The 26,960-nt window shown below is 40.9% G+C and overlaps 6 protein-coding genes, 1 non-coding gene and 1 pseudogene across 8 annotated transcripts; 3 read left to right on the forward strand and 5 right to left on the reverse strand.

Annotated features, from left to right (window-relative positions):
• Positions 1-8,020: 8,020 nt before the first annotated feature.
• LOC103852101 lies at positions 8,021-11,489 on the reverse strand (annotated as a pseudogene).
• TRNAR-UCU lies at positions 11,207-11,279 on the reverse strand. The gene has a single exon. It is a non-coding gene; the product is annotated as a tRNA-Arg (tRNA).
• Positions 11,490-11,507: 18 nt separating the features above from the next.
• Positions 11,508-14,855, forward strand: LOC103852110 (wall-associated receptor kinase-like 18). The gene is made up of 3 exons (XM_009129007.3): positions 11,508-13,083; positions 13,183-13,293; positions 13,437-14,855. The coding sequence occupies exons 1-3, from the start codon at positions 12,069-12,071 to the stop codon at positions 14,672-14,674; spliced, it is 2,364 nt and encodes a 787-aa protein (XP_009127255.1). The 5' UTR covers positions 11,508-12,068; the 3' UTR covers positions 14,675-14,855.
• Positions 14,856-14,917: 62 nt separating this feature from the next.
• Positions 14,918-16,541, reverse strand: LOC103852120 (ethylene-responsive transcription factor ERF015). Its single transcript, XM_033279956.1, has one exon. The coding sequence runs from the start codon at positions 15,670-15,672 to the stop codon at positions 15,130-15,132; it is 543 nt and encodes a 180-aa protein (XP_033135847.1). The 5' UTR covers positions 15,673-16,541; the 3' UTR covers positions 14,918-15,129.
• A 234-nt stretch (positions 16,542-16,775) lies between these two features.
• On the reverse strand, positions 16,776-18,013 carry LOC103852129 (octanoyltransferase LIP2p, chloroplastic). Its single transcript, XM_009129031.3, has 4 exons — positions 17,898-18,013; positions 17,541-17,805; positions 17,317-17,467; positions 16,776-17,233 (listed from the first exon to the last, which is right to left on the reverse strand). The coding sequence occupies exons 1-4, from the start codon at positions 18,011-18,013 to the stop codon at positions 16,944-16,946; spliced, it is 822 nt and encodes a 273-aa protein (XP_009127279.1). The 3' UTR covers positions 16,776-16,943.
• A 137-nt stretch (positions 18,014-18,150) lies between these two features.
• On the forward strand, positions 18,151-20,555 carry LOC103852137 (chloroplast envelope membrane protein). The gene is made up of 7 exons (XM_009129044.3): positions 18,151-19,041; positions 19,125-19,210; positions 19,288-19,461; positions 19,576-19,690; positions 19,768-19,865; positions 19,954-20,089; positions 20,185-20,555. Exons 1-7 carry the CDS (start codon positions 18,409-18,411, stop codon positions 20,251-20,253), a joined length of 1,311 nt encoding a protein of 436 aa, XP_009127292.1. The 5' UTR covers positions 18,151-18,408; the 3' UTR covers positions 20,254-20,555.
• Positions 20,556-22,778: 2,223 nt separating this feature from the next.
• Positions 22,779-24,329, forward strand: LOC103852170 (alpha/beta hydrolase domain-containing protein 17B). Its single transcript, XM_009129083.3, has 5 exons — positions 22,779-23,080; positions 23,168-23,204; positions 23,312-23,548; positions 23,640-23,687; positions 23,775-24,329. The coding sequence occupies exons 1-5, from the start codon at positions 22,779-22,781 to the stop codon at positions 24,033-24,035; spliced, it is 885 nt and encodes a 294-aa protein (XP_009127331.1). The 3' UTR covers positions 24,036-24,329.
• Positions 24,330-24,336: 7 nt separating this feature from the next.
• On the reverse strand, positions 24,337-26,718 carry LOC103852153 (calmodulin-binding protein 60 F). 2 transcript variants are annotated; one of them, XM_009129067.3, is made up of 7 exons: positions 26,615-26,718; positions 26,370-26,445; positions 26,237-26,295; positions 25,679-26,154; positions 25,445-25,605; positions 25,159-25,365; positions 24,337-25,079 (listed from the first exon to the last, which is right to left on the reverse strand). In XM_009129067.3, exons 1-7 carry the CDS (start codon positions 26,716-26,718, stop codon positions 24,525-24,527), a joined length of 1,638 nt encoding a protein of 545 aa, XP_009127315.2. In that variant the 3' UTR covers positions 24,337-24,524. The 2 variants fall into 2 exon arrangements, with proteins under 2 accessions (XP_009127315.2, XP_009127322.2); XM_009129074.3 differs by lacking the exon at positions 26,615-26,718 and having other exon boundaries at positions 24,525-25,079; positions 25,679-26,170; positions 26,370-26,451.
• Between the last annotated feature and the right edge of the window lie 242 nt (positions 26,719-26,960).

Genomic DNA, 26,960 nt, shown 5'->3' on the forward strand with positions numbered 1-26,960 from the left:
GTTAAAACCTTTAGTTAAGAGACACCTAAATTTGTGTCCTCCATTGCAAGTTTTTTAAGTAGGTTCTTAAAAAAAAAATTGAAAAAACTTGAGAAAGAAGAAAGAACCTGAGAAAGAACATTTGATCTTGTGAATACACTTTCATTATTCATCAACTCAAGGGAATGAATTAACGATAGGAATCTCTCGGTGATTATTATGATAATCATGAATCTGTTAAAACGTAAAGCAGTCCAACTTAAACAAAGCATGGTAAAACGAGATACACTAACCTCACAAGAGGGAAATGAGATAAACCTGCCAACATCCCGGCCGCACCGTATCTCCGATTCTCCTTCATCGTATCCACAGAATCTCCTGCGCCTCCGCGGTGGTGATGACGGCCCCGAGAGACATGACGGAGAGGCAGACGATGGGGATGGAGATGGAATTGGGAATTAGAAAGATAAGCAATTGTACTAAAATGATATTTTTTAGCAGAAAGAAACAGACAACTTCCAGATTATAAATCACCAAACAAGAAGCCCTTGCCTTTCCTGCACTCAATAAAACTATGAACTAACAACAGTTACAGTAATAGTATTCAATAGCACAGACCAAACCAAGAAGAAGAAACAGACAACTTATTAAATTATCAAATATCAATCACCAGACAAGAACCCATTGCTTTTTTTACACACAAGAAGACTCCAAACTCACAACGAATTACAATAATAGTATCAATCATCAGACAAGATGCCATTGCCTTTTTAACACACAAGAAGACTCACAAACTAACAACGAGTTACAGTAATACTATGAAACACACAAACCAACCCCTAGAAGGGGAACTGGGATTGATTTTACTAAATCAAGTCAACTCTTATACTAAAACTTGAATTACTTATCAAAGTCTGAGACTTTAAGAATGGTGAAGGGTATGGTTCCAAGTGAAGATCAAAAGAGATAAGAAAAAAAAAAGGGACTAACTTTGATGAGAAGGATGAGGAGAGCGGTCGATGGCTTGAAGCTCTCTAGCTGGCAAACATGTCCTCAATCTCGAGGTTCTGATTGTTCGATGGCGTTTCCGGTGATGTGATTCCCGGAAAACGATCAGTCGGCGACGGGGAAGAGTCAGAAGACGGTGACGGTTGCGGTTGATAAACCATCCAGGACTTCGCGTTGAGTCCCACGCCGAGGATGACGATCGTGAGGAAGCTCCCGAGGAGGAGTCGTCGTCGTCGATGATTTTGTTCTTCGCAAAGTGATTTTGCCTTCCTCGTATTCTCCTCCCAAAACTCTATCAAAGCTACACGTGGCATACAAGAGACGTTGCTTGTGTGGCCTAATTAAGATACGTCTTCAATGATAATTGTCTTTTTTCATTTTTTTTTAATTCCTAATTTTATTAAAAACCCCCATAAGATCCCCCGATAAAGATGCTCTTAGCTATAATTATGGCGAGACAACTTGCAGTCTTGCACATGCAGTTTGTTTCTTACAAAAGTCACGTTCACATTATGAACTAGAGCATAATCAATTCTGAAGAGAATATACAAAAACTAAGAAACTGTAGCTTCTTAGAATGATATCGAATATGAAAAAGAGTCAGAAAATGTTGTAAGAGTCAGAAAAAGAGTTAGCACTATTATGGGTGCTGAAACAAGAAGCTTGGCTGAGCATTTCTTTTTTTTTGGAACACTTATATTAATTGAAAGAGAAATTTAGTTGGGAGCAATAACAGCATTCCCAACCAACAAAGGTTCAGCTACATTTAAAGCTCTCTTTGCCAACATATCGGCTTCAACATTCCTCTCACGAGGAATCCACACAAAAGCAACAGAAGCAAATCTACGAGACAGTTCAATGATGTCTGCAACGACACTATGCATCTCTGCAATGGAAACAACCTGATTGAGGCAATTAACTAGAAGGGAAGAGTCCGACTCAAATCTGAGGTTATGGAGCTCCAGGTCTTGGCATCTAAGCATAACTTCCCGCAGCGCTAATCCTTCGGCCATTAGGGGCGATGCAATAAACTCCATCTTCAACTGGATCTCCCTATTGCGAGGAGGGAGATGAATGATTCCACCAATACCTGCAATCTTCCTTGCTGAGCACCACGCTGCATCTGTCTGTATCCTCGTCGTTCCGCTTAACACTGGCACCTCTATCAGTCGATGTTTCTTGCCTTCAGTCTTCTCCGGTTTTCCACTTATGCTCCATTCTCGAGCCAAACGGATTGCAGAGGATAGAGTATCCTCGGGAGAGGCAGAGACACCTTCAAATACGAATCTGTTTCTTGCTTTCCAAATGTTCCAAAAGATCCATGGGACCAGATTACCCGATGCTATGCCGGTTGGTGGTAAGGCTTTTAGATTGCTCAGTGCGGGCCAGTCGGCCATTAAATCTATCATTCCTCTAAAATCCGGGGCAGTTGCAAGGGGAGCAAGATGCCACACCCGCTGTGCAAACTGACAGTGGAAGAGGAGATGAGTGATAGATTCGTTACTTCCGCATCGTTTACACCTAGGGTCGATGTCAATGTGCCTCTCGAGCAATCGCTCTCCTACCGGAACCGCACCTTTCAAAACCTTCCAGACGAATAGTTTCACTTTAGGCGCACAGTCCAGCTTCCATACATGATTTGTCCACTTAAAATCTCCTTCAGCTTCTGGTCCATCTCCCTCAGCTCCAATAGCAACATAGTAACCCGACTTGACAGAGTAATCACCCGTCTTCGTTCCCAGCCAGATTAACTTATCTGCAGCGCCAGTTAAGCTCGGTTTGATGAAGAGGATCTTGTCTTCGTACTCCGGGAGTAGGAGTTGAATTTTCCTGCGATCCCATTGCCCTTCTTCAGGTATCATTAGATCAGCCACCCTCAGTTCCGCACTCTGTTCCATAGGAGGGCCCATGGGTCTTTCCTGCTTGTGTGCATTAAGCCACGGATCACGCCATATCTCAATAGATCTTCCATCACCTACTGACCAGCCCAGATTCTTCAGGAGAAGGTCCCGCCCTATGAGGATGCTCCGCCATCCATGCGACATAGCAGATGATTCCGAAGCCAGCAGAATGTTGCTATCAGGGAAGTATTTCCCCTGCAAAATCTTACCCAGAAGGCTGTTCGGGCTATTTAGTAATCTCCAGCTTATCTTTGCGAGTAAAGAGTCATTGTAGTGTTGAAAGTCTCTCATCCCCAAGCCTCCAGAGGACTTAGGCGTTGCTATGCTGTCCCAAGAAACCCAAGCCATCTTTCTGACATTTTCATTATTATCCCACCAGAACCGCGTGACGACAGACTGTATTCGCTTGCAAAGAGACACCGGGAGCTTGAAGCACGTCATGGAATAGGAAGGGACTGGAGATAGCACGCTCTGTAACATGACCAGCTTCCCTGCCGACGAAAGAAACTTTGTGGACCAGCCTCGAGCTTTTTGTTTGATTCGATCTACAATGGCCGAGAAGAGATCACGTTTGCGCCGGCCAAATAGCTCAGGAAGTCCGAGATATTTACCGACACCTCCCTCCTTTTGAATTTGTAGCACGTTTTTTACTGCAATTTTAATTGCAGTCGGGGTTCGCCGGGAGAAGGTTATAGCTGACTTTTCCGAGTTAATTGACTGACCCGAAGCCTCCCCATAACAGTGTAGAATGGCATTAAGCGCCTCACCATTGCTCTCATTAGCTGTGACAAAGAACATAGTATCATCTGCGAAGAGGAGATGGTTCACCCGGGGGCAGCCACGAGCGACTTTTATCCCTTGGATTAAACCTTCCTCTTGAGCTCTGTTGCATAATCCCGAGAGGACTTCACTACACATAATAAATATGTAGGGAGAGAGGGGATCGCCTTGGCGAATACCTCTGCTCGGTACTACCTTCCCTCTAGGCGAGCCGTTAATGAGGAAGGAGTATGAAACAGTAGAGATACACTGGATAATCAGTCTGATTAGACTTCGGTGGAATCCCAACCGAGCTAACACTAGAGCTATGAAGTCCCATTCGAGCCGGTCGTAGGCCTTGCTCATGTCGGTTTTAACCGCCATTGCGCATCTTTGCTCTGCTTTGGAGGTCTTCAAGAAGTGAAGAACCTCATGCGTTATGAGCACATTATCGCCAATTGCTCGGCCTGGCACAAAAGCAGACTGGTTTTCCGCAATAAGCTTGTCCATCATAGGTTGCAGGCGTCTTGTAAGCAGCTTAGAGTAGATTTTATACTGGACATTACAAAGCGCAATTGGACGGTAGTCTGATACCTTCTGTGGGTTGATGATCTTAGGAATGAGCCGGATGTTAGTATCATTAATCTCTGCCGGGAGGGGCGCCCCATGAAAGAATTCCTGAACCTCTGCAACTATATCCGGACCCATGTGTTCCCAATGCGTGTGGAAAAATCCCGCAGAAAATCCATCCGGTCCAGGGGCTTTATCAGCATGGATAGAGAAAGCAGCCTCCTTTATCTCTTCAGCTGTGGGAATGCTTGTTAGGGCAGCATTATCTTCTTCAGATATGATTGGGTGGAGGCCTCGATTCACAGCATACGCTCGTTCCCCCGGGGTAGACTCAAAGAGCTTTTCAAAGTACTCACCAATTGCTTGTGTTATCTCCGCTTCTTTATAGACCATCTGTCCGTCTTCCTTCTCTATCACCGAGAACGCGTTTCTTCTTCGCCTAGCCTTTGTAACCGCATGGAAAAATCCCGAGTTCCTATCTCCAAGCTTGAGCCAAAGAAGCCTGCTGCGCTGTCTCCAAAATTCTTCCTCAGCAGCATAGGCCGAACTTAGCGTTGTAGAGATCTCTTGGATCAAGGCTGTGTCTTCAACTGGGCTAGAAAGGGCAGCATTGAGCTCCAGTTTTTTCTGCTCTATTAGTTTCATGCTGTTTCGCTGCTGAATTCGGTTCCAAGCTGAAATGGCACTTCTTGTACTAGCCAGTTTCTCAGCAACAGTAGAGAGAGGGTCCTTTCTCCAGGCCTCTGCTATAACCTTCCTAGCTTCTTCATTCTTGCATAGCCGTCGGTCATACCTGAACATCCCTCTCCGTCTCTTATCACCTCTATCAAACAGCGAGATTAAAGGTTTATGATCTGACCCCTCAAAGCCCAGATATTCGCATCTCGCAGCTGGAAAGGATTCCGCCCATAGGGTGTTGGAAGCAGCTCTGTCAAGCCTGCACCGAACAACATCGTCTCCACGCTTCCCCCTCCAAGAAAGTGGATCACCCGTATGCTGGAGATCATAGAGATCACCTTCTGAGAAAAAGGTTCTTAGGTCTGAAAAGGAGCCTTCCGGTCTAATGACTCCCCCATCCTTCTCATCGCCACACATTATGTCATTAAGGTCGCCTGTGACGAACCATGCATCATCCCGGTTCCTGGCTAATCCGAGTAGTTGATCCCAAAGCTCGCGTCTGAGCTTTTTATCTGTATTTCCGTACACAAATGAAGAATAGAATTTTTTCCCTTCAAACTCAACAACAGTTTCGATTACATTAGGAGAGGAATCTAAAATCTGGAGGTTGAGTTCCGGCTTCCAGAACAGAGCTAATCCACCGGCTCCGTGGCCTATTGGCGGGACTAGATGGTGACATTCAAACTGAAGGTGATCAAGCTTCTTGAGAACGACTTCATTGGAGTTTTTAGTTTCCATAAGGAAGACAATATCCGGATCAAATTTCTTGGATATTTCTCCCAATCTCCGAACTGTCCGGGGATTCCCCAACCCCTGACAGTTCCAGCTAACTACAGCTAAGGAACGGGATTGGGTGGGACCCGAAAATCCCCCCTGCGCCTAGCCGCCCGTGGAATCATGTTACAAATGGGAATGTTATCAGAACCTGAGCCTTCCGGCTCGCGCGGAGTCCCGTCGCTACTCGAGTCCTTAGTGTTCTTTCGTCCTTTGGATGTACCTGATTTGCCTACTTCACCAGTGATCTTACGCCTGCACACTGGGGGTTTTGCATTAGCAATACGACGTTTCGAACCAGCACCTTGGATAGGGCTAGCCTTAGTAGTTCTTCTTCCCGGTGGCCTTCCTGGCTTTCTCTTCTGCGCCAGTGAGCCTGTTGAGTCTTTATCCGTCGAGTTAGCTTCATCGAGTAGTGGTCCAAGACGATCCATTATAGGGGCTCTAGCAATAAAATCAGGAGATTTGCTGGCGTTCAGTCCTAATCTTTTGGGAGCTGGAATCCGCATTGTAGCCGTTGGCGTTGGTGAGGCACTCGGGCCAGGTACAGTAGCAGAAACTCCGACAACTTTACGTGCTAATGACGCTCTAACTATTTGTGCGGCCGATTCCTCGAGCTGCCCTTGTAATTCTGCCCGCCTTAGCCTTTCTCTCCTTGCTGCACTTTCCGAAGGGTCCGCACAGCTAGTGTATTGAAGCATAACTTCTCGTACCTTGCCTCTAGCTGACTCCAAAGCCGCCAGGGGGAGTGGGGAGTCCTCTCTCTCATGAGGAGATTCCCGAGAGTGCGCAGCCAGACTTCGCGGGGAAAGGGGAAACCCCCTTTCTCCATCACGAACTGGGGTCCTTGTTCTTGCATTCCCATACTGATAGGCCGATGTGTGGGAAACCCCACTGAAAGTATCTCGAGCTTGATGAACAGGTTGCTTCCTGTGACGGTAATTCCTCTCCTCCCTACTACGATAATACTCCCTTTCATATCTATTGTTACCCTGCCTATCATCATCATATGACCCCCGACGATAGGAGTGGGAGGGTAGCTCTCTGGAGTTGGAGTGTAGGGAGCGAGAGTAAGGTTTATAGCGGGATTCTCTCTGAGGTGAGCGTCTTCTAGGACCACCAGATGATTTATGACCCAAAGGTGTAGGAGGATCCTTATTAGTACCAGAAGCAAGGCTTTTTTGAGCTTCCTCATGCCCTGTAAGCATGGCCTTCTTTTGGTGTTTAGCTTCCAGACAGTCACGAATTTCGTGATCAAGTTTTCCACAATGCAAACAATGTTTTTCCAGCTTTTCATACACCAGAGTAGCATCAAGTTCATCACCATTTGGGTACTCTACCACTGAGGCCTTTATGAGTGGTAACCTGCCGTTTATGTGAACCCTCATACGGAACGTTTGCGCCGTGATCTCAGCCACTTCAAACGTCCCAATATCGTTACCAATGTTCTGAGCAATTTCCTCCGACCACAAGTGTATCGGAACTCCTTGGATCTTAATCCAAAATGGAATCATCGAAGGGAAGTCAGGGGAGATAGTAGCTTCCCATCTTTGCAAGATAACCATCCAGCGAGCGTAATGGTACGGTCGTTTGTCAAGGACCGTAAGCAGATCCGATTCCCTCTCGAACTGAAACTGGAACATACCCATTCCAAGGTCTGATCCAACAGGGGAGATATCAGCCTTCCAGTGGTCAGTAAAGAAAGGAATTAAGGACCAGACTTTTTGAACCGAAGGGTTCGTCACTCTTCCGATCAGAGTGAGAGCATGTCTTCGAGTGTCTACCTGGTTGCTAGGTTCGGAAACCCGAACTCGTCCAACCCTAGGCGCAGGGCGGTGCTCAAGGGCCACCGTCTTTCCCTTCTCAGCTGAGGATAAGCGGCGATGCATTTTGAAGTAGCTTTGGTAGTGCTCTTCTAAGATTCAGTCGCTGGCTTTGGTGTCCAGAGGGTATATTAGCAAAGTTGCAAATCTGTCTGTCTGAAGGTTTAGAGAGCGAGATGTGGAGCGTGTTGTTAAGACGAGATGTGGAAAAACCTCCGTAGCCACAGGATGGAAGGGATACAGTTTCAGAAGGTTGAAGAGCTTGTTGCAGTCCAGCGGTAGCAGCTAAGACTCACTTCTTGCAGCGGCAGAGAAGCGGTGAGGAGTTACGAGATTGTCGGGGTTCGTCATGATACTTCCGGGGAGGCTTCCGGCGGGAAGGAAAGGCGGAGGTGGTCCCTCCGACCCGGGTCGGGGGAAGAACCCGGGGGATAAAGAACCAGAGGAGTCAAGCACCTGGCGGGTAAAGCCAAGTCGGGGAACAATTTGAAAAAACAGAGGGACTTTTCAGAAGATTTAGACCAAAACAGGAAAGTAACCGCTGGGTAAAGGTTGCAAGTGCAAAAGTCAACCGGATAGGAACTTTTCTAGAGCAACGTGCCTGGGAGTGCTCGCGTCTCTCTCATGCTTACATTGGCTGAGCATTTCAGGGTGTTAAAATAATGGACTAGAGTCAGAAAGTTTTTTTTTATTCGAGCATCCATAATATCAGAAAGTCTCTTCTCTTTTATTGCAGCCCTGAAATGCTCAGCCAAGCTTCTTGTTTCTTGAGTGTTTTGTATTTTGATGACAGGCCTTTCTCCAGTAACAAGTTCAGCTAGGACGACTCCAAAGCTGTAAACATCACTCTTTTCTGTATATTGGCTGGACTGGTAATACTCTGGATCTAGATACCCAACCGTACCTGAAACAACCGTTGTCCAATGAGTTTGATCTATGGTTATTGACCTTGACGTTCCAAAATCAGCCACCTTGGCTCGGTACTTCTCATCTAGTAATATGTTTGTCGACTTGATATCTCTGTGATAAATTGGTGAACTTGCAGAAGTATGAAGATAAGAAAGAGCTCCTGCAACGTCCACAGCAATGCGTAGACGCATTCCCCAAATCATAGCGTAGTCATCAGACTCTTCATGAATATGCTGGAAAAGGTTTCCGTTGACAATGAACTCGTAAATCAGCATAGGAACTTCTGTCTCAAGACAGCATCCCAAGAGTTTGACTATGTGTCTGTGGTTGATCTGGGAGAGAATCACAACCTCGTTGATGAACTCTTGTAGTTTGTCTTCATCTATAACTTTGGATTTCTTGACTGCAACTGTTCTACCATCTACGAGCATACCTTTGTACACAGTGCCTTGACCTCCCTGTCCAAGAACTCTGTTTTCGCTAAAGTTTTCAGTGGCTTTCTCCAACTCTATGGAGCTGAAGATTCTCGTTTTTTCGACTCTGCCTTCGCTTGTGCTTAGTTCTTGTTGCAACAGTAGGCCCCCATTACGATGGAAGAACATTTTCTTTCTCTTTGTAATTTTTCTATTTATTAGAAACTTTCTCAGCCACCAAACTCCACCGACTAGTGCTAAGACACCAAAACCTGCACCCACCCCTGAAAACCGCACAACAATATGATATAAATTTATACTTGCTTATCAAGGCTTTAAATTTTGCATCTGAAGAAAAACTCAGTGATTTTATTTTACCTATGAGTATTGCTTTTTTCTTATCTGCCACGCAGCGGAATCTTCCTTGAGTATTGACACAAGTGTATCCTTCTCCTTCTCCACATATTGGGGGTGTGATTTTGCATTCATCAACGTCTGGATATCAAAGATCATGAAAGTTTGGAATCAAGAGATGATTTGTAAATTCAAAAGGATGCATTTGCACATACAAAAAAAAAGAAGAAAAGGAGAGACTAAGGAAGGAGCATATGCACTGACCTTTGCATCCGTCCGGTGTATATGCGTTTCCTGTGTGCAACCACAATGTGCATAACTAATATTAGAAATGGTGGTTTTGTCGCTTCATTTGGGATTTAGTCGAGGAAGTATTACGTCGGTACTCTTTTCTGTTGTCGCAGGGCAAGGAACTCAGGAATGAATGATTCTTTGTTTGTATCACCCATCCTAGAGTAAGGGTAGCATATCCCTTACCAAGTAACTGTGTTGGTCTTGTCGCATTGGACAAAGTGTAGACTTCATCCGTCATGAAGGCCACTCTACAATGTTCTTCTCTTGTTGTTGTTGTTGTTGTTGTTGTCGAGTTTCCACCATTGCTCTCTCTATCATGATGCCAATAGTTTGTTGAGGCTCGTTAGTTAGCCTAACCTGACAACATCCATTACCATCGCATTCTGGTTCTTCTTCTTCTATTTTGTTTTCTGTACAATCCGCATACTTATATGACAGACTGTTGCTTGAGCACCCGGTTTTGTCGAGAAAAGGGATGGTCTTGCTAGGATGGTCTTTGCTCGTATTGCAAATCAAATCACATCCAACCATGTTCGGCTTTACATGCGTCAGCGACACTTTGGCGTTGCAACCAACCGCTATGAGGCTGTTTACATCGTCAATAAAAAAAGGGCTACTGGTCAAGTTCATTATAATTGATTCTATAGACTCGCTTCTCTTGCGGAAGTTATTGGAATTTTCACACGAACTAAACCAAAGGATAGAGACGGAACTAACCGATCTAACCTATAGACATAAGAAGCAAAAAAAGTATAATAACTTCCTTCAGACGGAAGAGAGATTTTCACAACTTCTACTTCTTGGCTATTTAGAGAAAGGAAAGGGGCCTGTTTTCTTGAAGAAGTGGTACTCCGACATTTGATCTCGTAAGACTTCTCCAGGTAGCAATTACTTCCAATTCCAAAAGGGTATGGGATCTGGATTCCTCCACATTAAGTTGGACAAGAGCTTGAAGCAGCAGAATAAAGGATCAGCAAGAAGAATAGCTTAAAGACAATCGAGAAACGAGAGCAAGTTTTATTTTTGCAGCTCATCATGTTCCTCAACTCAAAAAGAAAATTTGATCTTCTTCTTGCTAAAGCAGACAGTGGAGACAGGATAAAGTTCCCTCGACTAGTGATCTGTCTTGATGATTTTTTTATTGTTATCTCTGTTTGTTTTTTCATCGTTCAGAACACTAATTTGGCGTTAAGCTTCATTTAGTGGAAAGTTTATTAACTTTAAAGTGCTTTAGTTACGAAATAGAGTTTAATAAAACAAGTATCCTGCACATGCAGTTTATAGTATTAATATTGAATATGATCCAAATCCAAAAGTTTAAACCCCAAAAGCGTATAACAATCACCGTTTACGACATTGGAATCGTAATATTTACCCCACCAAAACACTTTTTTTTTTGTTGTTGTATAAAGACCAGAATCAAAACTGTAATTCATGGCTGGAGAATTACCTGAACGAATACTCGCATCCATACACACACAATCTCTCCCATTTCTAGAAAATATCTTCCACCTTATCTTTAAAAAAGATTAATTAGTATCATCAATCTTTAACTTTTCTGCATTGACACTTGACAGTAATGTTCCTAAAATTGTCGTACCTGTTGTTATAACAACTTTGTGATTTGGTCCAACTATTCCTGAAAAGATAGTATGCGACATAAATTCAGTTTATAAAAAGTTAAAGAGAAAAGTAGTTACCGACAGAAGAAAAGGACCAAAATTGTTTTTACAAAGTTAGCAAACACACCCAGTGGGACTCGAACCCACAATCGCTTGATTAGAAGTCAAGCGCCTTATCCATTAGGCCATGGGTGCTTGTTGTTTACCTTTTCATGAGTTCAAATTTTCTACGTAATGTACTACGATAGTAAAGTTCGTTATAATGGCAAGTTCTTTCTCTTCCCGCGTAAACTTGGAGATCAACAGAAATAACAGCAAGCACCCACGGCCTAATGAACATTATATTGTATGTTTTATGAGATTTCTTAGCCTTCATACAATGGCAAAATCATTCTCTTCTCCCCCAAACTTTGAGCTCGGCAATAAGCTGAAGCTATTGGTGTCGGAACAACTCCACGATGAAGCATTGAGACTATAAAAGCAAAATATTCATCCTTTAGGCACTAATGGCTTCACAGCGATCATTTCCTTCTATGCAAAAGTAAATGATCATCACTAATGGTCTTCTTCATATTTTGAATATTTTATTGCTAGATCATTGTTTTTCTTGCTTAAGATCAATAATGTGTCGGAAAGCTTACTTTTGGGTTTTATATGAACGTGACTTTTGCAACAAAGAAAATGCATGTGGTGCATTGAGACTATAAAAGCAAAATATTCATCCTTTATGGTGCATGAACATTCTTTATTATTTGCAAAAGGAAAAACAAAAAGCGGTGATCACCACTTTAAGTTTTAAGCTATTTACACCATATTAAAACCAAAAGTAAAGCTTCCCGACATATTATTGATCTTAAGCAAGGAAAAACAATGAGATGTAGCAATAAAATATTCAAAGATGAAGAAGACCATTAGTGGGATGAAGTTTATCCTCGGTCTCCATTCACCAAGGCCATATGCTAAAGAAGTAGTAGAGAAAATACGATGAGCTACAAAAATACAAACTATTCTCTCTTCTTGATTCTCTTCAAGCTGACAATCCTTTATACCGCATGTCTCGCTGCTTCAGATTGCTTGCATGATTGTGGAGGTATCGCGATCCCTTTCCCTTTCGGAATCGGAAAAGATTGCTATCTGGACGAACATTACAAAATTGAATGCAAAGAGACCCCTACTTCAAGAAAGCTCGTCCCTGTCCTTTCATCATTTGATCTCGATGTTGTGAGTATCACTCTTCCTAATCCAAGAACAGATTATAGGAATGGTTTGTTGGAGACTTCTAGACGGTACGGTTCAGTTCGTGTCAAAATTCCGACAATATCAACAGGATGTCCCAACGATGGAAACAAGACCGGAGAAGAACTAATAATGAACTTGACCGGTAGCCCTTTTTTTATTGACGACCAAAACAGCCTCGTCGCGGTTGGTTGCAACAGCAGAGTGTCGTTGACACAAATAAAACCCAACACGGTGGTGTGCGAGTTGAACTGCAACACGAGAAGAGACTCTCATATGATCAACAACATCCCTTTTCTCAAGAAAACGGAGTGCTTTGTCGACCTTTTTCCGGATATTTACAACGACGGGGAGTGTACCGAAGAAGATGCAAAAGAAATAGAATGTGATGGTAACGGATGTTGTCGGGTTGGACTAAGCGAGCCTCAACAAGTTGTTGGTATCAATATAACGAGTAATGATGAGAACTCGGCAAGTTGTAGAGTTGCGTTCTTGACGGATGAAGTCTACGATTTGTCCAATAGCACTAAACCACAAGAGCTATTTCATAAGAGATATGCCACGGTTACTCTAGGATGGGTGATCCAGACGAATAAGACTTCGTTCCTCAAGTCCTTGAACTGCCAGTTAGGAAAAGATTCAACCACTTACTCTGAGACAAATTGTACGTGCGGAAAGAGCACCATATCTGGGATAATTTATGCAAATTGTGAGTGTAACAAAGGTTACAAGGGCAACCCATACGATAAGAAAGGATGTGAAGGTCAGTAAATATTTTGTGGATTGAGTTTTTATAAATCATTTATTGATGTTTATAGATTGTTCTTTGTTGTCATCATTTGATTATAACGTCACGATTCAGACATTGACGAATGTAAAACTATACCCGAAATATGTGGAAAAGGAGGCACTTGTGAGAATACCATTGGGAGCTTTCAATGCAGTGCTGATAAAACCAAAGCAATAGTATTAGGTGAGTTTTCCCCAAGCCTGAGTCTCAAAACTTAAAAGATTTTATAAGCAAATTGATGGATCAACTATAGAAGGATATAGAATATATTTTTAGTAACAAATATTGTATATTTTTAAATACATTTGTGTGCGGTTGGTTCGTAGGGGTGAGTGCAGCTTTTGGTGCCTTAGCCTTAGTTGGTGGAGTTTGGTGGTTGAGAAAGTTTCTAATAAAGAAAAGGATGGAAAAGAGGAAGAAGAAGTTCTTTAAACGTAATGGGGGACTACTGTTGCAACAAAAGTTGAACACAAGAGAAGGCAATGTTGAAACGACAAGAATCTTTCGCTCCAGAGAGCTAAAGAAAGCCACTGAAAACTTCAGCGAGAACAGAGTTCTTGGACATGGAGGTCAAGGCACTGTGTACAAAGGTATGCTCCTAGATGGTAGGACCGTTGCAGTCAAGAAATCCAAAGTTATCGATGAAGATAAACTACAAGAGTTCATCAACGAGGTGGTGATTCTCTCCCAGATCAACCATAGACATGTAGTCAAACTCTTGGGTTGTTGTCTTGAGACAGAAGTTCCTATGCTGGTTTACGAGTTCATCATTAACGGAAACCTTTTCAAGCATATTCATGAAGAGTCTGATGATTACGCTATGATTTGGGGAATGCGTCTACGCGTTGCTGTGGATGTTGCAGGAGCTCTTTCTTATCTTCATTCTTTTGCAACTTCTCCCATTTATCACCGAGATATCAAGTCAGCAAACATACTATTAGACGAGAAGTACCGAGCCAAGGTGGCTGATTTCGGAACATCAAGGTCAATAACCATAGATCAAACTCATTGGACAACGGTTGTATCAGGTACGGTTGGGTATGTGGATCCAGAGTATTACCGGTCCAGCCAGTATACAGATAAGAGCGATGTTTACAGCTTTGGAGTCATCCTAGCCGAACTTATTACTGGAGATAAACCTGTTGTAATGTTACAAAACACTCAAGAAATAATAAGCTTGGCAGAGCATTTCAAGGTTGCAATGAAAGAGAGGAGACTTTCTGATATTATGGATGCTCGGATAAAAGATGATTGCAAACCAGAACAAGTAACAGCAGTTGCAAATCTGGCGCTGAAGTGCTTGAGCTCGAAGGGAAAGAAACGTCCAAATATGAGGGAAGTTTTTACGGAGTTGGAGAGGATATGTACTACTCCTGAGGATTCCAAGGTGCATATTCACATTGATGAAGAAGATGAAGAGGAGGAAGAAGAAGAAGAAGTTAGAAATATGATAAACAAGGGAGATGATTCTTGGAGCGTTGGCGTGACTGCTCCAGCCTTTGGTATTGATGCTTCACCTTCTTCTTCAGATATTGAACCACTTTTTCCTCGTTTGACATGGTGACTCAAACAGAATGTAGTAACTAGTAACGGTGAATAAATTTGACAATCTTGTGAAAAACGTACTAGTAGTAAAAAAAGGTAAGACTATAAGTTGTAACTTCTGAGTTTTCGCTTTGAATTTAAGACATTGTCTTTGTATTTGTGTGTGTTTGAGGTTATGTATTTATAATTTTCGGTTGACATGTAGTTGAGTTTATATGTAACTTAACTGTGATGGCATACATACAACAGAAGATTAAGCGTGGACGCCAACTCCTAATCATTTCATTCATGCTAACATCTTGGAAGACAGAGAAAAAAAGAAGTACAGACAGGCAAAAGAAAAACAAACTGCATCTGCATGCTAAACAAAACAAGTTTAAAGACAAGGATGCAAGTATATACTCACAAATAAGTAGCTAGAGGGACAGAGGTAGCTAATAGTTAAACCATATTAAAGCTAAAAGTGACTAACCATCAGACTAGATCGTCTATCCAGTCAATGTCCATCATGAGGAAATTGTCCAGCTGCAAGTCTTCTACTGAGAATATTGATTCTACACTTGCATCCACTGGGAGATAATGTTCGTCAGCCATCTCCATAATCTCAGTAGAAACAGCTACATCCGGGGATGCAGAAACCTGATCTGTTGCCGGGATTGGTGTGGTAGCGGAAGGCACAGACACAACTGATGAAGCATGGTTTGTTGCTATTGTCTGTATATCAAGCTTGGAGAGAGGCCTGACAGAACCTTCAGGAAGCTGAGGCTTTTCACTAGTGGGAAAATTGAAAACTCCCTTCTCGCCTCTAATGCAGAACAAAGCAGCATCATAGGCTCGAGCTGCCTTCTCTGGATCATCATATGAACCTAGCCATATCCGTCTTGCAGTCCTTGGAACTCTGATTTCAGACACCCACTTGCCCCAAGACCTCTTTCTGACACCCCTATAGCATTTAAATCTTCCATCTTCATGAGCTTCTTCGAGTAAAGGAGATTTAGGAGTAGAGGGTGGCATCATATCCCTAAACAGAAGCAGATTTTCTCAGACTAGTGTTTAACAGCTTTATGCACAAGTATAAGGACTGTAGGAACTGTAAAGTATAAGAACATTTGTGTTGAGCTATGGAGCAGGTGGAGATGGAGTGAAGAGGCACGCCATATTTGTCAACAGCACGTGGCATCGAAGAAGCTGCTGTTGTGACAGGATAGCAGAGTCCTTAGAGAGTTTTATCCGCGGGTATCTGACAAGGTATCTGTCAAGCATACGTTTTTTTAAAGAGAGACACCGCAAAAAAGAAAGTAGAAGGGGAAGAACCTACTGGTTTGTTACAAGTCAGATGTCCGTTTCTTTCCAGAAGTTGAGACACGAGTAAGAACCACCGCAATTTCTGGAGATATTATGAGATCAGTCCAAAGGCTAGATAAGAGTTTCAGTTTTATTCCATGTGTCAGCCAGATAATCTGTAAAAGCATTAATGCAGACTGACATTTGATCCAAGTCTTGTGAGCGTTAAAAAGATACCTCAAGTGGAAGCTAGTCCTTGAACCTGAGCTACTTCTTGTATTCTTGTGATCCGAGGAACCAAGCCTAACAACACTGAAAGGGAAAGAACTATTCAAACTGTTAAAGAGGAAAGAGCCAAGAAAAAAAGGTAACATAGCCTGCAAATTTTCAAAGGTTAGAAACATTAACTAGAATCTTATAATCATTATTGTGCAGTTATGAACTTCATTGCTCAAGGCACTAAAGCATAATCTTGTATTTCAGTTGAAGAATCTTCTACTATTACCTGGATGGCTCCACAATGAGACCGTTGATGATAATTGATCGTCATACATAGCACACTGATCTCCTTCAGCAAACAGTAAGCTGCATAAAGACAGGTATGCATAAAAGAAATATCAACCAAAAATCTCTGGCTTCTAGATATTGTGGCTATCCTTTTAATTCACCAAACTTGGTTTTGTAGTAAGGTATTTTGAACTATAACTTTTCTAAACTACTGCCATCTTCCATGTATCTGAGTTTCTATCATTCATTTTAACACTTGTGTGAGCAGTTTCATTGCCTGGGATTTCATGAATCCTGCATTCAAACACTTCCTTTCAAGCCATCTCACAAACAGTGCAAAAGAGAAGTAATCTCACACAAAAATCTACAAAAAGCAGATGATGTCACAACTGCCAATAAACCTTTTTCTCGGGACAAGATCTTTATGTTAAAAACGTTACAACATTGTTACAGAGATTGCAAGACTTTTCTCACTCCAAACGTTTGAAAGGCTCAGCTTACAAAATATAAGGATCTGCAACTGTCTCCTTTTCGATTTGAAGCTGGAAAACTTCAGAGAACTCCTTAAGCAAAGACTCATGAGCAATATCTATCAACCTCAAATCACCAACCTCTCCATGTTCTTCATCTCCAAGCAAACCCTTTATGCTCCCAACTTGTCTATCTCTAATCCCACACGGAACTATCGAACTAAACGGTGTTAGATCAGTAGTAACATTAAGAGCCAGTCCATGGTACGTTATCCATTTCGACACACGAATACCAATGGCCGCCACTTTTTGGTTGCCTACACAACATTAGCAAACCAAAAACAAGATCAAAATACAAAACAACAGTCTAAAAGACAATGTTGCGTGTTTCAAGACATACCAACCCAAACTCCAGTTAAACCATCAACACGTGAAGCTTTGATAGAGAAAGCAGAGGAAAGAACATTAATGACAACCTCTTCAAGTGTCCTGAGGTACCAATGAAGATCCATCTCGTGATTCCGAAGATTGATTATAGGATACATAACTAGCTACATTGTTCAACAATCACATTCATTAGCTTGAAGAACTCATAGGACAACAAAGAAACTTGACATTAGTTACCTGACCAGGACCATGGTAAGTGACTTCACCACCACGCTCAGTTCGATACACATCGAAAGGAGCATCCTTTACGTCGAAATTGAGATAATCCTCTGAGCTGCCAGTCCCCATTGTGTAAACAGGATCGTGTTGTAATAAAATCACAGTGTCAGGACAGTCTTGGTTTCTATCAATCAGTGTCTTTTTCTGTTCGACGATGCGTTTCTGCCATGTCCAAGCTTTCTTGTACGGAACCAACTTGTCGTGTAGATCAAAACACTGACACCTGACAGAAAAAAGGGTTTTTATAAAATTGATGGTGATTGCACTTAAGGTGTTCGTGAAAATGCCTCAAAGAAAAAAATATCGAGACTTTACTTTCTTGGGTTGCTGAAGACCTTCACGGATCTGAATACTCTGTTTCTGTTGGCGCTCGTACGAGGGCAATGATGGAGCCCAGAGAGTAGTGTTTCTACTCGATGAAGTGACTCCATAACACTGATGTTAGTTGAAACTTGCTTTTGTCTGAAAATTCAGTTTCTAGCCAATAAGAAAAGAGTAATTACAATTTTGACTTAAAAATAATTTTTTTATTTATATATTTGAAACGAAAGAGCAATCTTGTGGATAAGAGATATATTACGTGTTAAGAAGACGATAACAAAGAAAAGAGAGTGGCTTTATCTATCGTTTGGTCCTGCCATCTGCTTCTCTATTTCGGTAACTTTCTCGGAAAACCTCTGTTTCTTATCTGTTCGGAGGTTCTTCACTGAGTTCTGTGCTTAAGGATTGTAAAGTTGTCGACTTTCACAAAGAACTATGATGGGTTTCGTTGAAGATTCTGTTTTGCTAACTTAGATTACAGTTCAAACAATGTTGGGTTTGATTCATGTCCTTGATGAGCTCGTCTTTGGTCTTATGCAACTGCTTATCGTTCACTAGCCAACACTCAGTTCTTGCTTCATCATCTCCAATCTCTCTTGGTTATAATCGCTTTCAGTCGATTTCGTTGCGGGGTAAGAGAAGGAAGAAGCTTTGGAGATTCGTTCCCAGTGCGGAGAAGGAAGATAGTCACACGGGTAATAACAAGAGGAGAAGAAGCTGGTGGCAGAGGTTTTTCTTTGACGATGATGGGAACTGGCTTGGTTTGAGAGACGACGAGATCGTTGACGAGACGGATGAGCTTGAGAAGGATGATGAGATGTCTGATGAAGAGAAATTCGAGACTTGGAAGAGACGAGCAGAGGCCATCGTGGAGCTACGGGAAGGTCAGGAGGAGATTGGTGATAATAGCGTTGGGGATGTGAGCAAGAAGTGGGAGGATTGGATTGTGGATTCAGATGACAGTTTAGTCGAGTCTTGGAGCCGAGGAGACGAGGGAAGTGAAGAAAGATCAGAGCTTGATGAGTTGAGTGTTCCGGAGAGAGGGTTGGTTAAAATGGTGAGGGATATGGTTTTAGGAGTAGAGGAGGAAGATATTCTATACGAAGACCGTGTGTTTCGTTATGCATCTTCAAAATCTGTGAGTTATGTTCTTACATCTTGCAATTATAACATATGCTTCTTGTTACTTGTGTTGTCAATGCTCATTGTAACTCTTTGCAGGCAAAGTTTTTGGCTGTGTTGATCCTCATACCATGGGCATTAGACTTTCTAGCTCATGATTATCTACTCATGCCCTTTTTAGACAGGTGATATCTTTATTTCTTCATTTACTTTGTGTTTGTTCCTAGTTTGATTGTTTAGCATGTGCCTTATTTACTTACAGATATGTAAAGACTGTACCACTTGCTGCCCAGACGCTTGATGTGAGACGAAGCCAAAAGCTAGAGATGGTAAAGGAACTGAATAGAGAAAAAGCTAGGTACCGTCTTGAAGTGGAGATTGGCAAAACTCCTCCTCTTTCTGATGATGACTTATGGTGGGAGTTGCGTGGTAAAGCGTAAGAGACACAACAAACTTACGCCACAGTTTTGATGTTTGAGTGTTGAAAACTCTCATCTTGATATGTTATGCAAAGATAGTTCATTTAGTATCCTTTGGTTTCTTTCAACAGCTTGGAGCTGCGAGAGGAGTGGAGATTAGAGAACCGGAAAGCATTTGCCAACATATGGTCTGATATGGTGTTTGGGATCTCACTGTTTGTTCTTTTGTACGCCAATCAGGGTAGAGTAAGTCTTTGTTATGACATTTTAAGTTTCATTTCAAGCTAGTAGCTGTTAAGACCATTGTGTTAACATGTTTTCAGGTAGCCTTGTTGAAATTTACGGGATACAAGATCATAAACAACATTTCAGACACGGGAAAAGCATTTCTCATCATCCTTATCACCGACATATTCTTGGGGTAACTGTCTTAATCATTGCATTAAGGAAGATCATAACAAATGTTAAAGTTAAAGATGTTACAGTTAACTTAATGTTTCTTTGTGTAGGTACCATTCTGAATCTGGATGGGAGACATTGTTAGAAATAATAATGGAACATTATGGTCTTGAAGTTGAGCAATCTACTATAACCATTTTCATCTGCCTCGTCCCCGTTGTTATTGACGCTTGTGTTAAGCTATGGGTATCTTCTCTTCTCCTTTTGTGTCCTCTATTTTGCATTCTGTGTATCTCCTTTTGTTTCTTCTTCTTTGCTCATTATCTCTTTCTCTTGTGCAGCTGTTCAAGTTCCTTCCAAGACTGTCTCCGAGAGTTTCCAACATTTTCCAGGAGATGAAACGTCATTAAGTAGTAGTATCCACCATTAAAACCCTCCTCTTAAGTACTCTGTTGCTATGACACAAACCATTCTTCAGCTTCATTAAATTTCAGATACACACATAAGATAGGCTATTTTTGTCATCTTGATTCTTTTTTTTTGCTGAATTGTCGGTGAAAAAATTGAGAGAAGTCTGTGGGCTCTCCCAACAGTACGTTGTCATGTACACAATAAACAAACCTACAAAAGAATCCCTTTGGGCTTTGGCTTTATGCATACTTGTGAAGTTGTAATATTATCTTCAATATGCTTAAGTTCTCAAATTTTATGATTATCTTTTTGGTAGGACATATATATCCAATGATTTAAGATACAAATTACAAAAGTTGTGAAAGAATTATAAGTCTTGTCACCTTTTGACTTGCCTTTGGCTTTTTTGGATGGTTGATTTGATGATAGGATTAAGTTTTTAAGAGCTCAAACTTCCACACAAAACTCTCATGCCTTTGTTGACCCAAAACACTTTTTTCTTTCTCTTTTGGTCCAAGCACAATGTTTCGAAAGATGACCATGCGAATGTGTAAGGTTTTGATTGACAAAAAAAACTAAAGCAGTATCCAAAGTAAATTATTTAAAATCATTAGATGGTTTTAATCATGTGGTTGAAGCCTTGAAGGTCATACACAGCTCACAAGTGACACAACGTCTCTAGATCAAAATCTATTAGAAGTCTATAAACATGATGTATGATGTATCTAAAACTAGCGATCTCATCAAAAATATATTCACTCTGTTTCCGAAAATAAAATTTTCTAAAACATTCACGTTTATTAAGAATTCAATAAATGTTTATAATTTATTTTTTCTTTTACTTTATTACATACTTTCTAATAATTTTTCACCAATGAAATTTAATCAATTCAAATATTTTCATTTAATGTTTCTTAAAAGTATAAAAAAATACTTTAAACATATATAAAATCTATATTTGTGGTACAAGTAAGAAATCTAAAACATTTTATTTTCGGGAACGGATGGGGTAATTTTTAAACCAAGCCATACTTATTAGATATGTTTCATAGATCTTACTACATGTTATTCAAAACTAATGATTAAATGCACTACCTATCACTAGCTAGCATTCTACTTTTTTTACTAGGTTAGCATATTTACATTGCTTCACTAGACCTCTTAATCGGACGAGTGAGATTCCTTTGCAGTAAAAAAGTTATCTATGAGGAATGCAAGAGAGAGTTAACTGATATACCTCGAACTTCCCCATTCAATATGGCGGGGTTCAAGGGCCATTGCCCAATTATAAGTTATAACCTCATCATTTTGTGTAATTTATTTGTATCATTACACCATTTTCTCTCGTAATTTGTTGGTCAAAATCTGAAGCTGACAAACTCCAAAGCACACAGAATATTGTCAGAAATTGAGTTGTCCAAACTGGAAATGTCTCCTTTGTTATTTTGTTTTTATTGCACTTAAAACAAAACAAAAATACTGGGACAAAGAAATTGTAAACTGAAAACGTGACAAAATGAAAAGAGAAAAACAGTAGTGATTAAAGATAGAGATCTAGGAAGAGAAGAAACAAAAAAAATATAGAGGAATGTCTGAGTCTCTGACAGCAATTCCATTAAAGGCCTTTAACTTGCAGCCTTTGACCAAATCATAGCCCTTCAATCTTATGTGTAAATAAAATAAACATGTGTAACATTTGTTAAAAAAACTCGTCAGAAAACAAAAATATGATCATTAAAAAGGGGTAAATCTAATTTCCAAGCACAAGTAGAATCAATGAAATAAACATGTCGAGTTTTAGTTGATATATAGTTCAATGTATTTGACTAAAAAATTCAATGCGAAAGAGGCCTAACTAAAATGACCAGATATATCAACATTAAATTTGATTATAATCAAATGAACAGATTATTCAAACAAAACACAAGGTATTTTAAACATTTTCGTTTACAATACTTACTAATCACAGATGAACATAAGCTAACTTCTTAGTTAATACGAAACAAGATTTATAGCCTACGACCAAAATTGGTAATGACAAACACACAACAGAAGATGCAACTTGTACTTAAATATTTGATTTACAATAGGCTAAAGAGATGAACATATGTTAGAAAATGCTTACGTCAAAACTATTTCTCCTTTGAATTTATAATAGCCTAATTAGTTAAATCCTAAGATTAAATGCATAGTTAATAATTAACACAACTTTAACAGAAAACGAAGAGGTGTCTATAAGAAGTTAGGTTTCATATGCAACTCATCATCTTCTTCTTCTTCTTCTTTCCCCCGCCAAGATCGGTTCCTATCCTTCTCTCCTCCACCACCTAACCTTCTCTCCATTTTCTTCCCTCCATTTTACCTCTCCCTCTAGAAGTTTTAACACAAACAAACCCACTAAAAACAACAACAACCAAAAAACAAAGTTTTATTTTATTTTTAGACATAGAGAGAAGGAGGCTTTGTGTTTGTGCTTTTTCTCCTTCTCTTCATTGAAAGCTTCTCCTTGTGGGATTTTGATTAAATGGGTAATGTGACATCAAATGTGGCGGCCAAGTTCGCCTTCTTCCCGCCTGATCCGGCAACATACGGAGTATCGAAGGACGAGGAGACCGGGAAGCTGGTCTTATCCGGAGTCTCTCCAGACATGAACATGGAAGTCCATCAGCTCACCACCAAGTCCGGTAATAAAGTTGTTGCCACGTTTTGGAGACACCCTTTTGCTAGATTCACTCTTCTCTATTCTCATGGCAACGCAGCTGATCTTGGCCAAATGGTTGAGCTCTTCATCGAGCTGCGTGCTCATCTTCGCGTCAACATCATGAGGTAAATACTAAATAATTATCACAAAAATCTCAAAACTTTTTTGTTATTAGTTTCTTACATTTTTAATTAGATTATTTTTTGAAACAGTTATGACTATTCAGGCTATGGAGCTTCAACAGGAAAGGTAAAAAAAAAAAAGAGAAATCAGTTAAATTTCAAAAGCTTTATTTAATTTTCATATTTTTATTTGCTTTTTTCTGATTTAAATTTTGTTTTTTTTTGGTGGTATAGCCGTCTGAGTTCAACACATATTACGACATTGAGGCAGTGTACAACTGCTTGAGAAGCGATTATGGGATCAAGCAAGAGGAGCTGATACTGTATGGACAGTCTGTAGGAAGTGGGCCAACGCTGCACATGGCTTCAAGGTTGAAGAGGCTGAGAGGAGTTGTTCTTCACAGCGCCATTCTCTCTGGCATTAGAGTCTTGTATCCTGTCAAAATGACACTCTGGTTCGATATTTTCAAGGTAAGTCTAAAACACACAAAGGATGTGTCTTGTTGGAGTCTATATATATTATATACTCTGGTTAGATCTCATGATCTCATTTATATTGCAGAACATAGACAAGATTCGCCATGTCAACTCCAAAGTTCTTGTCATACATGTATGTACTCTTTATTAATCAACTGTAGATTCTGTCTTCATTTCATTATGTTGATACGTGCTGATTGATTGTGTGGTTGAACTTCAGGGAACAAAGGATGATATAGTGGATTTGTCTCACGGAAAGCGATTGTGGGAGCTGGCCAAGGAGAAGTATGATCCGTTATGGGTGAAAGGAGGAGGGCATTGCAACCTGGAGACGTACCCTGAGTACATTAAACACCTGCGAAAGTTCATAAACGCAATGGAGAAACTATCTCTAACCAATCCACCACCTAAACAATTAACCAATGAGCCTAGTGTCACCGAGACTAAGCACAGCCGGTGCTTGAGATTTCGGAAAAGGTAGGATGTGTTAGCAGAATCAGAAGACAATTGGTAGATTCCTTTATGTGCATTGCCATGTGCTTTGAACTCAGAACACTCAAGGAAAGCTTGACGAGAGTCATTTCCTTAGTGAGATCAAAACCAAATGCTAAACACAGGGTCCACATACAGTGGTGGAACAAAGATATAATCTAGGGAGGTGGTTACTGTAAAATGTAGCCATGTTTATTTGCTTGATGTTCAGTCTCATGTAACAGAAAAATGTAATGTAGCACCAACTTTGAGGTTTTGTAAAACATCATTACTTGTAGGAGAAGTTCATAGAGAACAAGATGTGTGTAATCACATAGACCAGTCCAATGTTCAATGCCAGGATGGAACAATTAAACAACATAACACAAACAAGCAAACAAATAAAACATTACATTTCAAAGTCCCATTACTCTCTTTATGTCACAACTCTAGATTGGTCTTTTTTCACAAAGAGCTCCCATAATATTTACAGCTCTCCTTAGTCAATCTCCACAATTTGAGGCCTCCTCTGTGCAGCTTTCTTGCGTATAAAGATACCCCATCTCAAAGCAGCTTTAAGCTTAAGCCAACCCACCACAGCTTTCCCTGAGCCTCTCCCTCGTTCTCTCCCATAACCCTTATCTACCTGAGCTTCATACCGATCGTTAAAACCGTAACACGACTCATCAATATGAGTAAACCCGCCTGCTATCCCAAATGTCTTGAGCAACTTCTGCATATCATCGCTCTCAAGCATCTCTGAACTCCTCACCCTAATTTCCTCTGTGAAAACATCTTCACGGTCTACTCCATTGTCTGAGCCTGAAACTGAGGAACCCTCCATTAATGTGTAGTCTCCTAACTGATTGCATGGATACTGTATCTGTTGCTGAGGAATGGCTGAGTAGCTATTTACATTCTGATGACACTGCACAGTCTCCTGATGGGGTTGTGCCCTTTTTGCCTCTGGTAAGCATTTCAACAGCTTACCGTCATACTCAACAGCTTTGTGCCAGTTCTCATAAGCAGCCTTCACCATAATGTCTGCAGATATCTGTTAAAGAGTTGCAAAAGCAGCTCAGAGAGATGTATACTGGGAGTAAGAAGCTAAGTTTACAGAGAAATGTCTTTACCTTTTGGTCATGGTTAAGAGATTCTAGAGACAAGAAGTGATCATTAGCAATCAAGCCTTGGAACTCATATATATGATTGAAGACAACTCCTGTATTATTATGTGTCTGCTCTGTGTAATAAACGTAAAGCTTCCCACCTAATACACAAGTCTTTGCATGCTCCACCGTGTTGTCCCACATTCTATTTGACATTCCACTCCCAAGTAACTGCAAACACACACAACACCAAGATTATAAAGCAAGACCACAGTAACTTCTTTAGTACAAGTATTAGAGATGCACATACACTTCTTAGCTTCTGTGGTTCCTTCACAAGTATCCTAAGAAAGTCTTCAACAGTAATGACGTTAGATTTTACTAGCTTCTTGTGTAGGACTCCACCTTTCGCTATTCTATCCAATCTCCAGACTTCATCATGTAAAACCGGTGGATAATGTTTCTTGTATACTGCAAAAAAGAACCAAGATTCAGATAAACAATAGGCTTTCTCCTTTCATATCCAAAGTATTAAGGAACTCACGTTCTCCTCTATGATCTTTAACAGCAAAAGGCTCAGTCTTAGCTTCACGTATGTGAAACCCTGACGCAGACTTAACACCAAGCCTAAACTTCCTGCTCCTTATCCAGCTCGAATTGTCGGTGAAAGAAAGTTCTCCTAGAGTTCCTACGCCTTCCTTAAGTACCACATGAATGTGACCAGTCAATATGGGACTTTTTCCTTGGCGCTCTTTCACAACAAAGCTCTCAAAACGTTCTCTCGTCCAATCTTCATCGTTGAAGTCTCCATCTAACACGACAACGTTCAGCTTTGCCGTTGAATCTTCTCCCGTTTGAACAACGTTTCCTGTGTTTGCATCTGTAAGGACCACGTGAACGGCTGAGCCCTGCTCTCCTTCGACTTTCCCTCCTGTGAATAAATGAGGAGGCATGCGTGTTCTGAAGCGAATTTGCAAGTTTCTTCCATTAAGGCCTTGAATCTTCTTTGGTTCTTGAGAGCTGAAAACTCAAATAGCTGTAAAGATCATGGAACCAGTCCAAGGAAGGAGATACGAGATAGTAACATAACTAGAGAAACTACCTTGGAGTTGTTTTGGAGCTCTCCAACTTAGATAAGGCACGTTCCACCTCTTCACTAACCTGTCCATTGGCCCACCATAATCAAGCTTTGGTCTAACGAGAAAACTCAACTTTGAAATAGAATATTAACTCACAATTCTGCGGAATAATGGTTCCAAAGAGGAGCATAGCCTCTGTAGACTATCTACCTTGACAGCTTCCACGATGACACTGTAAACACAGTTCTTGTTTTAATAAAACCTCTGACCAATTTTGATGAACATGCAAGATACTTAATGAGCATCTCTCAGAAAGGTTATCCAATTCCAAAGGAGTTCATAATCAGAGCCAAAACAATTTAAGTTACGATGCATGAAACATATGTAAAGTATTGACTTACCTTGCCAAAGCTGGAAGCTTCTTCTGTCTCTTTGGTTCTGCGCCTTCTGACAAGTTATCTGTATACTCTTGATTGTGTCCTCTCTTCCTCATCGAACTTTCCATTTAAGGTAAGATAAGTTATCAATCTCTGTGCCTAGGGAGATACGAATTTAATGCAATTCCCCTACGTTGGAGAAAAGAGCACAAGTCCTACACCAAGGAAGCTTCAGAGAAACTCACAGAATAATAGAGCACAGAGATTAGTTGAATCTAGAACCGAAGTCGTATAAAGATGTCTTTTCTTTTCTTTATGGATCGTTTATTACAACCCACATGGAGTGTACGAACCTAAATCTGGTTCTTTT

The sequence above is a fragment of the Brassica rapa genome, chromosome A01, assembly GCF_000309985.2.
Source record: "Brassica rapa cultivar Chiifu-401-42 chromosome A01, CAAS_Brap_v3.01, whole genome shotgun sequence".
Classification (NCBI taxonomy): Eukaryota; Viridiplantae; Streptophyta; class Magnoliopsida; order Brassicales; family Brassicaceae; genus Brassica; species Brassica rapa.

What these genes read in the sequence shown, in the direction of transcription:
- LOC103852110 (XM_009129007.3), top strand. Translation starts at nt 12,069, where the DNA reads ATGAGCTACAAAAATACAAACTATTCTCTCTTCTTGATTCTCTTCAAG. An exon ending in CGATAAGAAAGGATGTGAAG is followed by an intron (nt 13,084 to 13,182) that starts GTCAGTAAATAT and finishes GTCACGATTCAG; the next exon opens with ACATTGACGAATGTAAAACT. An exon ending in AACCAAAGCAATAGTATTAG is followed by an intron (nt 13,294 to 13,436) that starts GTGAGTTTTCCC and finishes GTTGGTTCGTAG; the next exon opens with GGGTGAGTGCAGCTTTTGGT.
- LOC103852120 (XM_033279956.1), bottom strand. Translation starts at nt 15,672, where the DNA reads ATGATGCCACCCTCTACTCCTAAATCTCCTTTACTCGAAGAAGCTCAT.
- LOC103852129 (XM_009129031.3), bottom strand. Translation starts at nt 18,013, where the DNA reads ATGGAGTCACTTCATCGAGTAGAAACACTACTCTCTGGGCTCCATCAT. An exon ending in CTTACCATGGTCCTGGTCAG is followed by an intron (nt 17,468 to 17,540) that starts GTAACTAATGTC and finishes TGAACAATGTAG; the next exon opens with CTAGTTATGTATCCTATAAT. An exon ending in TTTAACTGGAGTTTGGGTTG is followed by an intron (nt 17,234 to 17,316) that starts GTATGTCTTGAA and finishes AATGTTGTGTAG; the next exon opens with GCAACCAAAAAGTGGCGGCC.
- LOC103852137 (XM_009129044.3), top strand. Translation starts at nt 18,409, where the DNA reads ATGTCCTTGATGAGCTCGTCTTTGGTCTTATGCAACTGCTTATCGTTC. An exon ending in GTTATGCATCTTCAAAATCT is followed by an intron (nt 19,042 to 19,124) that starts GTGAGTTATGTT and finishes AACTCTTTGCAG; the next exon opens with GCAAAGTTTTTGGCTGTGTT. An exon ending in ACGCTTGTGTTAAGCTATGG is followed by an intron (nt 20,090 to 20,184) that starts GTATCTTCTCTT and finishes TCTCTTGTGCAG; the next exon opens with CTGTTCAAGTTCCTTCCAAG.
- LOC103852153 (XM_009129067.3), bottom strand. Translation starts at nt 26,718, where the DNA reads ATGGAAAGTTCGATGAGGAAGAGAGGACACAATCAAGAGTATACAGAT. An exon ending in AAGCTTCCAGCTTTGGCAAG is followed by an intron (nt 26,446 to 26,614) that starts GTAAGTCAATAC and finishes CTGTGTTTACAG; the next exon opens with TGTCATCGTGGAAGCTGTCA. An exon ending in TAAAGATCATAGAGGAGAAC is followed by an intron (nt 25,606 to 25,678) that starts GTGAGTTCCTTA and finishes TCTTTTTTGCAG; the next exon opens with TATACAAGAAACATTATCCA.
- LOC103852170 (XM_009129083.3), top strand. Translation starts at nt 22,779, where the DNA reads ATGGGTAATGTGACATCAAATGTGGCGGCCAAGTTCGCCTTCTTCCCG. An exon ending in CTTCGCGTCAACATCATGAG is followed by an intron (nt 23,081 to 23,167) that starts GTAAATACTAAA and finishes TTTTTGAAACAG; the next exon opens with TTATGACTATTCAGGCTATG. An exon ending in TCTGGTTCGATATTTTCAAG is followed by an intron (nt 23,549 to 23,639) that starts GTAAGTCTAAAA and finishes TTTATATTGCAG; the next exon opens with AACATAGACAAGATTCGCCA.